This window comes from Doryrhamphus excisus, linkage group LG14, assembly GCF_037039965.1.
Source record: "Doryrhamphus excisus strain RoL-2023G ecotype Guam linkage group LG14, RoL_Dexc_Guam_v1.1, whole genome shotgun sequence".
Taxonomy (NCBI): domain Eukaryota; kingdom Metazoa; phylum Chordata; class Actinopteri; order Syngnathiformes; family Syngnathidae; genus Doryrhamphus; species Doryrhamphus excisus.
The window spans coordinates 7827518-7842228 of record NC_136370.1 but is presented as its reverse complement, the minus strand read 5'-3'; the positions used below and the strand labels follow the sequence as shown (position 1 = coordinate 7842228).

General features: G+C 41.4%; 2 protein-coding genes across 5 annotated transcripts; one reads left to right on the top strand and one right to left on the bottom strand.

Annotated features, from left to right (window-relative positions):
- Nucleotides 1–613: 613 nt before the first annotated feature.
- Nucleotides 614–8797, bottom strand: wdr20a (WD repeat domain 20a). Of its 3 annotated transcripts, none has more exons than XM_058090257.2 (4): nt 8360–8797; nt 6907–7089; nt 3832–5205; nt 614–1608 (listed from the first exon to the last, which is right to left on the bottom strand). In XM_058090257.2, the coding sequence occupies exons 1-4, from the start codon at nt 8621–8623 to the stop codon at nt 1555–1557; spliced, it is 1875 nt and encodes a 624-aa protein (XP_057946240.2). In that variant the 5' UTR covers nt 8624–8797; the 3' UTR covers nt 614–1554. The 3 variants fall into 3 exon arrangements, with proteins under 3 accessions (XP_057946240.2, XP_057946241.2, XP_078652185.1); XM_058090258.2 differs by lacking the exon at nt 8360–8797 and adding an exon at nt 8226–8322; XM_078796059.1 differs by lacking the exon at nt 8360–8797 and adding an exon at nt 8116–8245.
- Nucleotides 8798–10454: 1657 nt separating this feature from the next.
- LOC131140415 (uncharacterized) lies at nt 10455–12814 on the top strand. Of its 2 annotated transcripts, none has more exons than XM_058090825.2 (5): nt 10455–10622; nt 10752–10807; nt 10887–10958; nt 11965–12048; nt 12119–12814. In XM_058090825.2, exons 1-5 carry the CDS (start codon nt 10589–10591, stop codon nt 12650–12652), a joined length of 780 nt encoding a protein of 259 aa, XP_057946808.2. In that variant the 5' UTR covers nt 10455–10588; the 3' UTR covers nt 12653–12814. The 2 variants fall into 2 exon arrangements, with proteins under 2 accessions (XP_057946808.2, XP_057946807.2); XM_058090824.2 differs by having other exon boundaries at nt 10456–10622; nt 10884–10958.
- Nucleotides 12815–14711: the final 1897 nt, after the last annotated feature.

The following is a 14711-nucleotide window of genomic DNA, read 5'->3' as shown; positions in this document are numbered from 1 at the left end:
AAAGTTTTGAAAAGTATTTTAAAAATGTATATTTGCGGTATAAAACTGTACAAACAAAACATTTATACTGATACTTCAAACGTGACATTAAATGACATGCTTCAATTCTTAATTCTGATTACATTGGTAATATTATCAATATTCACATATTTAAGTAAATTGCGATGAAATAATTTGATAATTAATTTTTAATTGCAAAACACTATGTACAGGGCCTAGCATGTTAGCCACTGCGACAGGAGATCTGGAAAACTTGGGCATCTGTGTGGAGTCTCTCCGGGTTTCATCCCACATTCTAAAACCATGGGTGTTGTGTATGAATGTGAATGGTTGTCTATATGTGCCCTGTGATCCAGGGTGTACCTAGCTGGGATAGGCTCCAGCATAAATTTTTTTTTATATTGCAGGTAATTACATTTGTAAGATACATCTTTTCATTATTTTTTTAAGTAAAGCATAACACTTACTAGGTGTCTCAATAAGGGCATTGTTTTTGTTTTCAGATCTTATTTAATTAGAATTTTTGGGATTCTTACACCCATGTTCATATAGAGCAAACGTAGAGCACCACCCATCGTGTGACTAAAGAAAAAGGGACAAACAAGAAGAAGAAAACAGTGTATTCAAGATTATTTTTAATATTATTAATATGTATACTTTAGGCTTTAGAAATATAACTATCAATGACAAAACTTCCATGGGAGAAATGGTAAGTTTGCTCTGCCCCTCCCCCAACACCCCGCTGTCATCAAATCCATTAATTACAATATACACAGTATGATACAGAGCAGATTTCAATCTGAAAATAATATTAAAATAAATGCTCAATAGATAAAGGATTTCATACTTTTCTACTGTATTAGCCATCTGTGAGTTGTGAGCACACCAAACATGTAAAGCCATCTTCTTCTAATAAACTCATTTAAGTGCAAACTTTCTCTTTAAAAAGACTATAATGATTGCAGCATACACTTTTTCTGATTTTGGAGGGGGGTGGGAGGGGGGGGTTGTTAAAGCCAAGTGCAACAAGGCAAGCGGTCCTCTTTTTTTTTTTGTTCCAATAGAGCAATAATAATATCAGTGCAAAAAAAAGTCATTAATTGTGGATTATCAACTCATCAAAAGTAACGGATGCAACATTCCCAGATGCTTGCTTGATGGTAAAAAAAAAAAGGTGGTGGGGTAGTCAATAAAGTAACCCTGAGCGGAGTCTAGGCTACACCACTAGGTTCTCTTTTGTTTTTTTGTAAAAGGGTTACATGTGAAACTATCCACAGTGTCTGCTTTGCATCTTCGCCTTAACTTCAAACCAAAAAATAAAAAATAAAAACCCTCTAAAATAAGTAAAACAACACCTTTCTTTTGATGCATTCTTCTCTAAGGTTCAGTGAGTGATAAACAAGACAAAAGCTGTTAACAAAGAAGGGAAGGGAAGGGAGGGTTTAAAGAAAAAAAAAAAGGAAAAGGAAAGGAAAAACTTGCAATGCTTGCAGGGGTGAAGAGCAGCATCAGACTCTGGCTTGCAGGGTTTCTTTAGCAGCAGAAATATTGTGGCTATACTACTGTTCCACTGGGAGAGCTGGCTTGGTTTTGGGAGGACAATAAACCCTGGAAAAAGGAAAACAAGGAGATTTGCATTTGGGAGGGAACAAAAAAATCGGTTGTCACAAAGTGCAGAAAAAATAAAAATAAAAAAAATTCAAGCGACAAAAACAACTGTGGTGCAAAATGAGTGACGTGTCTTAGTATGTCTTAACATCAGCACCTCAACTTCTGGGTCTGTTTTGGATTTTGTATGGATAGGATCCAAGGGGCTTGCTGCCTGTTTCTGTAAGACATGGGTGACCAAAGTGTCACGGCCAGGAGGGGATTTTGGGCTTTTTATCAGTTTTTCGATGTTTCCCACAGAACTGCAATGTATATGTGGTGGCGGGTCGCTAAATTACATCACCTAATTTGCATATTTGACCAGATGCATGTAATTGCAATGACAGTCGTAAGAGAGGAATAGCATTGCGTAACACTAGTAAATAACACTAGTAAAAGCTCCTACCTGAAAAGGAGTATCTAGAGGGCTCTGAATACTCGCTAACTATACGTATAGCGACCAAGTTGCTAATGTGGCAAGACTGGTTTCATCACACTCAGTGGCAAAATATATTAAAGCGGGCCCCGGTATCTAATTTTTCTGTATGTGGCCCTCACTGGAAAACGTTTGGACACCCCTGCTTTGAGATCAGCAGTCAATTAATTTACAAATGATTCCTTTCTGAAAGAAAGAATTAAAGATGTTGCAAAAATCCATGTAGTTCAAAGTAATTAACTTCAACCCATATAAAAAAAAAAACCTAGGGGGAAAAAAAACTCACAAAAAACAAATCTTCAGCGCAACAATGGAAAAAATGTCCTTGCTGCTCAGTACAATGGGGCATACGTACAAGCGAGAGTGAGCCGCGTTTCCAGTTCCAGTATGGCCAGGCAACATTAAATAGATAACCTTAATAATAGAACAATATGCCGCAAAGTGACATTAAAAATAAGCAAATGTTTTGCTGGTTAACTTAACACGATGTAGAGCTGCAACAATTAATCAATTATCCAATTGATCATGTGAATTTGATTTAAATATTTTAACATTTCTTAGTCATCCATGACATCTGACCCGTTATCCTTGTGTTTAAGGCAATACAAGATATTCCCCCACTTTGGAAATGATACAGTGATAAACATGTGTGATATGGTGCATACCAAACCGCTAACTGTTTGTGTTTGGTTCATATTGATTTGGTCCGTCTCGGGCCTAACCAATTACTGCATTGATCAAAACAAGCTTCACATTAATCAACTAAAAAAATAATCATTAGTTGCAGCCCTAACTGTGTATCAGCTAAAAAAAATTTAAATGTTACCCCTGTTATGAGGGCAATGGTTTGACCTGGGAACAGATTCATTCTATTATTAATCCCGATGAAAAAAATTGTTCTGGAACTTTTAACAAATGCATTGTATTATATAACAATGCATTCAACGTCGGAGGTTCTGCTACTTCTTCTGAGTCAGCCAAAATGCACAAAATAGTTTGGGGATTAAACCAAAAAAGAAAATGAATAAATCATACGGTACTCTGTACCGACTATGTCTAGAATATGCTCAAATGCCACGCAAATTAAAACAAATGGCACAAATTTGGCTTGCCACCATATTGCACTTCATATAGCTTGCTAAAAAAAACACAATTTGAATATTTTTGAAAATGGTTCGAATTCCACAGTTCGAAAACCACAATGCTAGTATGAAAATATCATGAATTAATAAGTGTCAGATTTTGTTTGCAATCATATTTTAAAATGTTTTAAGATTGTCATTAAGATTGACGTGTTGTGCACTGAAACATTTGAGGGCAAAAAAAAATTATCGTTCATTCTTCCTTGTTTTTTTTGTGTATTTCTGTTAACAGACCAACTGATGGACATAATAATGCCCGCCAAATAAACCTGTGAGCATCGTTGCAGAGGAGATAGTTTCATTTGCAAAGCAGCTGAGACGCAAGGCATGATTTTTTTTGGATATAATGCACTGTGACAGGACTGATGAATGAATTATAAGGTCTTCCTCCTTTCTCGACACAAAGGAAACCCCTCTTGGTCATGTATCCTAATTCGGCAAAGCAGTGTAGGGATGGGGGGGAAGTGGGGGCGATATGTGACTCACCTAAGCCTCAAAGCTAACTTTTGCTACTCAGATGACGTCTGGCTTGTCAGTTTTCCAAGCTACCACCAGCTTCAACATTTGACAGAGAGTTTTACTTCCCCTCCATTAAAAAGAACTTACCACTTTGCCTGGCCTCGCCCATGTGCAAATAAATCCCTCCTGACAAGCAGTCACTAAACAGTCCTCTAAAAATATGAGTACAGTCAGTCTCTCGTGTGCTATCTTTTTACAGATGAGGGGCTCGAGCAGCGGCACGTCCTCCATGCGTGGGCACAGCAGCGTGCCCAGCGTCTTGGCAGCGTCCGTTTTGCTCTTTGTCAGCAGGTTGAGCTTGTCGCTGCTCTTGCTGCTGATGTGGCCCATGCTGTGGTTGCGCTTGTGGTCCTTCTCGTGGTGGCGTTCCTTGCGGTCGTGTAACGAGAGTGTGGCGAACTTGCTCACGCCCGTGGCAATGGCGCTGTCCATGATGCTGCCGCCGCCACCCCCGGCCTTGTTGCTGTTGTTTATCGTTGTCGTTGTTGTCGTCGTCGTCGTTATGGTGGTGGTGACGGTGGGGGTGGCGCCGGTGGAATGAGGCAGGCTGTTGGAGCGTGGTAATGTAGTTGAGACAGAGTTCACGCCAGGTGTACTGGCGCCGCTGTTGTTTCCGTTGGTAGCGTTGCTAGAGGTGTTGGCGAGTATGGTAGCACCTGCCGGCAGGCTGGTGGCGTTCATCACGTTAGTGTGCGTCCGTGTCCTTGAGAGTGGAAGATGTGGAAAAAGGATGTCTTCGGTGAGGTCCCATAGGCACAGCTGAGTGTCCTGGCCCACTGAGCCAAAGCGGTACGTGACGCTTACAGGCCGGCTCTCCGTGGAGTTGCGCTTGGAGAGGCGCGACTGCGTGCTGTTGGCCCGGTCCCGCCCAAAGTTGATCATCTGATCCTGGAAGTCCTCGTCGCTGCCGCTGAACTCCAGCGGGTCGCTCTCTTCCACACTAGTAGTGTAGTGGTCAAACGCCACCACGCTCACCCACGACTTGTGGCCGTGACCCCGGGCGATGACGCGGCAGTCCAAGAAGGACCACACAGTCACAAGGTCATCCTCGCCGCCCGCAACAATGTATTTTCCGTCGGGGCTCCAGCACACGCACAACAAGCCGCCAAAGTAGCTCTTCATAGTGCCGTGGAGCTCCACACTATCAAAGTTGAACACACGCAGGAACCCGTCCTGGCTCACACAGGCCAGGAACTTGCCGTCTGGGGAGAAGGAAAACTCATTGAGGGCGCCCTCGCCGACTGTCCATTTGAGGAGGGGGTTGCGCGTGGATTTGCTCTTACAGGTGTGTACAGAGTAGTTCTCGCCCTGTTTGAGCAACTGGTAATGGGGCGCCGTGGTACCACACGTGTGCTCCACGTTGTACAGGTACATATTCCCACTTGCATGTGACACAAGGAAGAGGTTCTCAGAGTATGGTACCCACTTCACACATGTGACTCTGGACTTGTCAATTAGTCTCTGGCAAAGAAGAGTGAAACAATGTCAGGATAATAGCATCACAAAGCAAACATTAGCCATGTCCCAATTCACGTATTTAAAGGGAAATTACATAACAAATGCGGCCTCTTTTTCCTGTGTTTTGCATAGTACAGCACAATATGGCAGCACAAATGTGGGTTTTTGGAAATATAGTGCCATATCTTCAACTTTCAGGGATCTTCAAAAAATAAAATTTTTGCGAATATAGCTGACATTAATAGCATCATGACACCAGGATGGCAACATGCGCCACAAGCAAGAATTTCCCCAAGGCTAGACTGTCTCTTTAAATAACAATGGTTGGCTTTTTGGAGGTGTTTTGGAAGGTGTGGCCTCCTTCGATGTCTGTGCCTCATAATTGGGACACAGCTATAGTTGGAAGTAAAGTTTAGGAATGTGAGGGCACATTTAACACGCACTCACACTGCGCTGCACTCATTTGGGCTTCAGCACATGTGCCATCACTTCACTTCAATACTGCAACATACTACTGCAATTTTAAAACAGCGTGTACAGTGGGATTTCCACTATGTGGATTACTTTGAGTCACTCTGTTTATAAAAGTATTGGTTTAATATTTAATTTATAATAAGTATTTCCATGCAATATTGTGTACGGATTGCGAATCCTGTTTGGGCGCATGAGCATTGATGCTGGGCGTACACACTAAAAAACGAGCCATGGAGAACTTTTCGGTAATGGTTAAAAAAAACTTAAAATAACTAAATGAAATTATATGTAAATGCATATTAACAGCACAAGGGCTGTTATTTTATTGGAAAATAATATAAAGTTAAAAGCCTATAGTTTGTTCTTTTGTTTTTTATGTTTCACCTCCGAGTGTTTCCCAGCAGTCATTGAAGACGCCATCGTTTTGCTGTGAGACAAAGTGAGAGTTACGTATAACTTACGCCACAATAACGCCACAAACACGATATTTTTCCTCATTCATTGTTGTTCCCAAATGCTGATGTTGTGCGTGAATGCATGACGGTGGGCTATGATGACATTATGTCAGCGTTGAGCGCCAGCGTTCGTATTTTGTTCGGTGTCAAGTGAATTCATGCTAGCACACACCTAGATCAAATATTAATTCAATCATTCATTCATTTTCATGAGGGTCATGGGGGTGCTGGAGCCTATCCCAGCTGTCTTCAGGGGAGAGGCGGTGTACACCCTGGACTGGTCGCCAGCCAAACAACGATTCACACTCACATTCATACCTATGGACAATTTGGAGTCGGCAATTAACCTAGCATGTTTTTGGAATGTGGGAAAAAACTGGAGTACCCGGAGAAAACCCACGCATGCACAGGGAGAACATGCAAACTCCACACAGAGATGGCCGAGGGTGGAATCGAACTCAGGTCTCCTAGCTGTGTGGTCTGTGCGCTAACCACTCGCCTACAGAAAACCCCAATACTGCCCTCTTTTCACAAATAAGCCAATCACAGTGGCCATTCGCCATCTTCTTTGGTGTTCGTCTCCTTTTGTCAGTTGGAAAACTCGATCGTGCACGTATTACTGTCAATTTTTGTTGCAAAATGCGACTATTTAGTCCCGATCTGGGGCCCAGACGTAGTCATAAACAGGACATACCACCGACAAAGCTTTGTTTACTTCCTGGTAGGTCACCATTACCTCATTGTAGGTCAAAAACAATCAACAATCAAGACTTACCTCCTCATTAAAGAGCTTGCTCGTCTCCTTTTTGATAGGGTCAATGAGCTGCACTTGCCCTGCGGAGAACCCCACCAGCAGGGACACGCTCTCAGCCGTCGCAGTGGGGTGGTTAAAGTCATGACAGGTGGGCTGCGTTCCTTTGTAGATGCGCTTGTCTATGGGCTTGCTCAGGTCGGCAGCCTGGGGGGGTGGGATGACCACATAGGGACACACATGATGTTGGAAAATACAGCCAGATACTACATACAGGTATCTCAAGCAGCCTTACAACAGTCATCCTGTTGGTTGATTATTTACAGTCAACACCACCGTTGCAATGGAAACTTCCGCTACACGTCACACTGGATGTTGTCCACTTAATAAAACAGTGACTGCTAGTATTACACTGTTCACAGACATCACACCAAGTCAATGTCAAGCACTTTTAGCTGTACTTTTACATTGTTACATCAATACATACACATCACAGTTAAAAAAGAGAAATAATTTCAAAGCACATAGCAGTTTTCCAACCTGAAACAGCCTTAATCTCTGCATATGACCAGGCATGCATCATCTAAGCAATACCTGGCAAAGAGGCGACCATGACGTCGACATTTCACAGTCTCACTGTACACATTTGCTCCAAGTTGTGGTGACTGTGGTTATATTAGGTATTGACGACACACATGACCTGCACTGTTTCCGCTTCAGTTTAGCAGTCAGCTGACTTGTTGGAAGAAACTGCTGTTTACTGCCATAACAATGGGATACTATACACAAGTCGTTTGTTCTTGATATTTATAAATCACACAGAGGGTACTTCTATTATTTTGTTTGCCTAATTCGAGACCTTGAGATGGGAGGCATGTTCAGTATATTGTTGAATTAAATTGAAATTAGCTGCATGACAGTGTCAAACTTTTAACCTTAGGATGATTATTCCTAAATACAAAGTAGCATACGTGGTGGCATTACCATTGGCTATAATTTGTCCTAGCAACCCGTCTAGCTGCAAGTTAGCTGGCTAACTCCATTCAAAACAATAACAACAAAGCTAAATGGACACCTGTCAGAATATGGGGCGTCGACAGGTGGTTTAACAATGGAGCTGTCACTTGTCAACACAAGTTATTGGCAGTCTAAACCGTTCTAAATATCAAACAAATACATTTCAACACAACTCCCAAAGCAAATACGGTGAATAAACGAACAAAAATGACCAACTTCGGAGTTGAACGTAGCCTCTGGCCTCGACAGCTAGTTGAGTCGCTGTGCTAACTAGTATGCTAGTACTGAAGCTAGCTAGCCTGTTGGCTTATTTCAAAGTCACACACCTGCCAGAGTTGACCGAAACACAGCGAACGGACAGCCACAACCAGGCGACTACTCGCCCGAATGTGATCGACAAGGAGAGGCACTAAACCCCCGGAAACAGAGTCCGCTGACAGTTAGCATGTTAGCACGGTACCTTTCTAACGCCTTTGTAGATGTAGAAGTAGAGCTCACGGCCCACATTGAAACAGATCCTGTCGCCGTTGCCCGACTGGTCGTTGACGTTGACGAAGGAGACTTTGACCGGGTTGGAACCCTGCGAGTTGAAAGGCACTCTGTTCGGACGGCTGTATTCGGAGTGAGTGAGGAGTTTATAGACGCCTTCCCGGGTGGTGAACTGAGTTTTAATTTCGTTCATCTCCTTCCCTCCTCCCTCCGCCGCCATCTTTGAAATTAACATTCATCCCTTTCCCCTAGGCCGGATCTTACGCACGGCAGGAGGGGGTGCGGGCCATGGTAGTCAAGTTCGTTGGTTCTCTCCGTACAACTGCGAACCGGCATTGGAATACACAATGACAGCTATTTACATTAATAAGTTTAGGATTGCCATTGCATTTGTTCATTCGTTTATTTATTCATGGCTAGCATTTGTAGTTTGGTAAGTTTACCGGAAATTAAGCCAATCAATCACTTTCTATAGATAATTAGAATTTTATCTTGAAAATCACCGGAAGTTTGACTTTGTTCAAATACAATGACTATAATGGTACAGTGAGGAGCTTGTGCTGGAGCAAGACAACTACAGTGTTAAATATTTATGTAAAATTTAATAATAAATATATTTAATTTACTTATAAATACTAAATAATAGGTGTACACGTTTTGGAAACTGAACGTAAACATTTGGGGAAAGCAATATGACATTCACCAAGGTTCGCCACTATCTTTCATTTATTTATTATTATTATTTATTTAATCTTTAATCTCTCATTGACCCAAACGATCATTCCAACATGCCTAAAATGAGCCACAATAACCCCCACCCCGAAGAAATCAGCTTCAAACAGCCTCAACGATTACCATCCTGTGGCCCTCACCCCAGTAATCATGAAGTGTTTTTAGAGACTGGTACTCCCCCCCCCCCACACACACACACTTGACCACCACCACCACCCCTCTCACATGCAGCTGGATTACGGACTTTTTGACGAACAGGCCCCAGAAAGTGATGCTCGGCCCCCAACTCTCTTGCACTTTAAGCATTGGCTCACCACAGGGCTGTGTCCTGAGCCCCCTGCTGTACTGTCTCTACACCTACAACTGCAGTCCGACCCACAGGAACAATATGATCATCAAATTCACAGACGACACCACAGTGGTTGGGCTGATCTCAAACAGAGATGAGACAGACTACAGAGAGGACATACAGAGACTCATAACCGGTGCTCTAAAAATAACCTCACCTTACCAGGAAGACTAAAGAGATCATTGTGGACTTCAGGAGGATGAAAAGTGGTCACCTCCCCCTCTACATTAACGGCAAAGACGTGGACAGGGTCAATGACTTCAGATTTCTGGGAGTACAGATCTCTGGTGATTTGACCTGGACCAAAACACCGCGATACAGATGTGTCAGGGCACAGACAAACAGACAGTTTTCTTCCTAGAGCCATCATCTCCCTCAACAATATGTAACCAAGGCAACCAATCATCCTCTATAATGTAAATCCTTCTTTATTTATTATTTATTCTTCTAATTCTACTATTTATTCTTCTAATTTCTATATTTTGTACTGTCATACTGTCTTGCACTGAAAATGGAGCTGCTGCAATTTCATTCTACTATATGTAAAATGGCAATAAAGGGCATTCTGATTCTGATTTCTGAATTAAAATATTTATTCAGAACATTACTATTTCTGTAAGTTTTAAAAATGAGTTTGATTTTGTTAAAAATCATGATAATTAAAATAAAATAAGCAAACAACTAATTTTATTTCTATGATTTTTTTTTTACTTTCATCATTCCAAATACTAAATATTAGGTGGACCGATTTTAGAAACGAGTAATAGTACTATTGCTTTCATTCAGAAACTTGGTAAACTACACATATTAGTATAACATTCATCCAGATTCATCACTTTATTTATACATTTATTTATTTACTTGTACGTTGTTGTTGTTGTTTTACCGGAAATCAAACCAATCAAGCTCTACCTACTGCGGATGTTTCTGTATATCAGATTAAATACTCCGGAAGTTTTATTTTGTTAAACAGTAATGCACATCGATGGCGGGAGTGGGAGGAAAACACCTGTGGCGGAAGTAGCAAACCTTACTCAATTGTTAATTAAGTCGTTTTTTTACGGCACGATCGACAACATTAGCACTACCGTAGCATTGTTTCAATGAGTCCACACATATATGGCTTCCAGGAGAAGACAACATTTAATTCCAGGTAAAATATGTCAGCATTAATTAACTGAACATTGTAAAAGTCGACGGTTGTTTTTTTTTCGTGTGAATTTTAACTAAAATCGCAACATAGCTAGTTTTTCTATGTTATTGTGTTGTCTGTGTGCTGCAGATCATAATGATGGTGGCCAATCCAGCAACATGGAGCAGCTTGCCTTCAAATACATGGTGAAGTGACACAATGGCATCTTATTAATTCAGTGTTGGCTACATTGAAGATGGAATGTTTTTTGTGTTTATTCAGGAGATGTGTAAAGTGGAGTCCAGCACTGATTCAGACTCTGAGATAAGTCCAAGGTGGTCTGACACCAGCACTATGGTAAGCTGATTTAACATACAGCTTGTTTTTTGTGTTTTTAATTAGAATATATTTCCCATTTAACTTATTTTCAACATAATAACATATACACACATCCACACAGTGTTGTTTGCATGGAAAGAAGAACCACAAAGTAGGCTACAAACTGGTAAAAAAAATAATTATACATGATTATTTAAAAAACTTTACGTTCAAATAATATGTTGTTTCCCACAGGACAGTAATCTATTTGTGACTATGGTGTGTTGATTATACAATATATAAGTTTTTGGACCCAATGCTAATTAGAGATCTCATAATTAGAGGTCTGTTGCTTTTGTGACTAGAGTATACTTTAATTAATTGAATAGATGCATTGATTGGAGCTTTTAAGATATACATAAAAGCCTGATCAACATTTTAAGACCAGTTGAAAAATTGCAAGAATTTACATTTTGCAAAGTAGAGTTTGAAATGGGAGTGAGGCAAAAAAAAAAATTGAGTAAGCAATTTATTACAAACAAGCATTAAAGTGAAATAGGCTGTTCATCATCTGATCAAAAGTTCTAATTCATTCATTCTCTACCGCTTATCTTCACGAGGGTCACAGAGGTGCTGGAGCCTATCCCAGCTGTCTTCAGGCTAGAGGCGGGGTACACCCTGGACTGGTCGCAAGCCAATCACAGGGCACATATAGACAAACAACCATTCACACTCACATTCATACCTATGGACAATTTGGAGTCTCCAATTAACCTAGCATGTTTTTGGAATGTGGGAGGAAAACCCACGCATGCACGGGGAGAACATGCACATGATCTCTTGATGGCAAAGGCCAACACGGTCGGATTTGTGAACCGCGTTGGCAAGGCCTTTTGCAGCATGTCATTGCTGCTGAGGCAGGAGGCAGTAACAAGGGTTATGTAACAAAAAAGTCAATTTCTAGACCCACAAAAATGTAAGCTTGAGGACCTGATGGGCTGGACAATCCTCAGACAATTTGACTCAAACGCTATTTTTGTGTCAGGAATGTGTGAGCAGTGCACCAGAGAGTGGCACATTAAGGCGGACATTGCCTGAACCTCCTGTAAGACATGGCTGTTACTCCTTGGTAAGACGTTGTTGTTTAGGCATATTCATGTAGCACTGCTACACAAGCCCAAGTATGTGTATTCTTGTAGTTTTTGGATCCGTATGATGGCAGCTCTGAGGATTCTGATGACAAGGACGCCCCCAGCAGGCGAACGAGACAGCATAGAAAAGGAGGAGGTCGCTTCTCACATAAAGGCAGGCGCTTTATCCTTCATCATTCTCCAGATACTGGCTTTAGACAAGTGCTGAAAACACAAACGGAGCAGCAGCATCTTGTGGACGTCCAGATGAAATGCACGGACGACTCTGAGGTTTGGCTTTGCGAGCTGTTCTCCATGTCCACCCACACTGACTTGTATGGCGGAGAACCTGTGGAGGAGATGTCAAACAGAACAGACATCAATGCACAACTCAATAACCCTGCCCCGACTTCCAGCCAGATGCCCGAGAGCTCCACTGACAGATCCCCCGGCAGCACGTGTAACCTCAGGGTTCTGTTCAAGAGGAAACTGGCTGTCCCCACAACTGATGGGATGGAGCTAAGCCACAGAAAGAGGCAATGTGTCGTCAACATGGAGGAGGAGGAAGAAGAAACAGCAGGAGGAGGTGCTGCTTGGGAATGATGGTAGCTCCTCTTGATGCACTTTGTCATGAAGCACAGAGAATGTCATTGCAAATGTCCAGCTCTGTACTAACAGGAGATACTGTTCTTTTTTTCTTGTAGGCCAAACTATAAATAAGGATTGAGTTATTCATTTATTGAAGCTTTGTTTTTGTTCCGTATTTGTCAGGACTGTAAAATGTTTACTGGATGTGTTTCACTTTAAGGGAACTTTTTAAAGTTTTCTCACAAAAAGTCAAACGGCAACATGAAATAACTTCATGCAAAATAATTATTCATTCATTCATTTTTTACCGCTTATCCTCACAAGGGTCGCAGGGAGTGCTGGAGCGATCCCAGCTGTCTTCAGGCGAGAGGCGGGGTACACCCTAGACTGGTCGCCAGCCAAACAACCATTCACACTCACGTTCATACCTATGGACAATTCCATAGATATGAACGTGAGTGACGTGCACGTCCAGGCATCATACTGCTCAGCAAGAGGATGGTTATGTGTCCAGAGATGAACGTATTTTGGTCTGAAATGTGAGTACATTTGAAGAAAAAAAGGTAAACCTGACAACACCATCTCAACTGTGAAGTATTGGGGTGTATTGATGAAATATTTAAGCAACTTCTCAAGCCATCAAACACGAGGTCGAAGCTTGGCTGCAAATGGGTCTTCCAAATTGACAAATGACTCTAAAGCGTACCACCAAAGTAGTCATAAAGCGGTTTAAGGACAACAATGTCAATGCTTTGGTACATAACAATAAGCCTTGATCTCAATCATAGACAATTTCTGAGCAAGTCGTACAGTTTAAAGGCAACATTGGCGAATACTGTACTGTAAGGCAGTGCTCACCAAGACCAAGATCACCAGATTGTTTCTTCAACTGAAAGGTCATATGAACTAAGATTTGTATTTACATCAGTCAACAAATATTCTGGGATTATTTATTTTGATGAGATGAATTGGAAATCAATTGATTACTGTGCTGCTTAACTAATGTACCAGGTGATTGAATATGTTATGAAAAACAAGCTAAAGTACGACCAGTCCAGGGTGTACCCCGCCTCTCGCCCAAAGACAGCTGGGATAGGCTCCAGCACCCCCCGCGACCCTCGTGCGGCAGAAAATGAATGAATGAATGAAGCTAAAGTACAAAGTTCCCTTTATTCGATATCTGAACAGCACTATTTGGCTTGTTTCTTATACACTAAGGAACAAGGTCATCCTTGAACATATCCTTATTCTGCATTATTTTTCCCATTTTGAATCTCGGAAATTTGTGACCTAAACTAAAAGAAAAATGTCACTACTTTTGTTGGGGAAGCATTTGCTGGTACAGATTCCATGTTTGCAACAATGCTTTCTGGTTGTTTTAATAGTATTACAAAGATTCAAACAATGTTGCTGTCAGGTGGGAATTGGGGTTAACACTTGGTGACGCCAGTCCTTGATGTGGTCCACCTCCCAAGTCCTCACACACAGATGATGGATGGAATGAGCAGGACACACATCTTTGCGTGATCAATTTAAGAATGCTTTAATTTCTATTTAGCAGCACTCTGTTTGAACTGAAGCCGTGAGCCATTTGTTTTGTTGTTACGTCTGGCAATTTTTCAGCTCTAATTTATCGACAAGCATTATTGACAAAGTAAGCATCATGTCAGAAGTGAACTAAAAAGATGAAGCAAACATTGTTTGATGACTTTGATGAGCAAGTGTCACAGTGCCCTTCTACCCTGGAGTTACTCCACAATGTGTTTATTTTCGATGTATTTTCTGGTTAGTCATTATTGACACATTTTTTTCAAATTTCTCATAGACAAAACGCTCAAATGATTTGGGACTACGGTACTTAATTTTCACATGACTTCAGTCTGTGATGTATGGTGTGGAAATTTACTTAGAACAGGGGTCGGCAACCTGCGGCTCCAGGTCGTTAGCGTCCTTGTTGCGGCTCCCACACTTAGTGCTATCATGCTAGCATTAGTATAGTGGCATTTTTTTTTTTACATTTTCATTAACATGCAGCCACTTTAGCACTACCATGCTATTCAATAATCACTTTTTT

Excerpts from the sequence above, each read along its gene's own strand:
- wdr20a (XM_058090257.2), bottom strand. The coding sequence starts at position 8,623 with ATGTTAATTTCAAAGATGGCGGCGGAGGGAGGAGGGAAGGAGATGAAC. Across the intron at positions 5,206-6,906 it reads GCAAGCTCTTTAATGAGGAG|AGACTAATTGACAAGTCCAG; the intron begins GTAAGTCTTGAT and ends CTTCTTTGCCAG. Across the intron at positions 1,609-3,831 it reads GGGCGAGGCCAGGCAAAGTG|GGTTTATTGTCCTCCCAAAA; the intron begins GTAAGTTCTTTT and ends TCCTTTTTCCAG.
- LOC131140415 (XM_058090824.2), top strand. The coding sequence starts at position 10,589 with ATGGCTTCCAGGAGAAGACAACATTTAATTCCAG. Across the intron at positions 10,623-10,751 it reads AAGACAACATTTAATTCCAG|ATCATAATGATGGTGGCCAA; the intron begins GTAAAATATGTC and ends TGTGTGCTGCAG. Across the intron at positions 10,959-11,964 it reads GGTCTGACACCAGCACTATG|GAATGTGTGAGCAGTGCACC; the intron begins GTAAGCTGATTT and ends TTTTTGTGTCAG.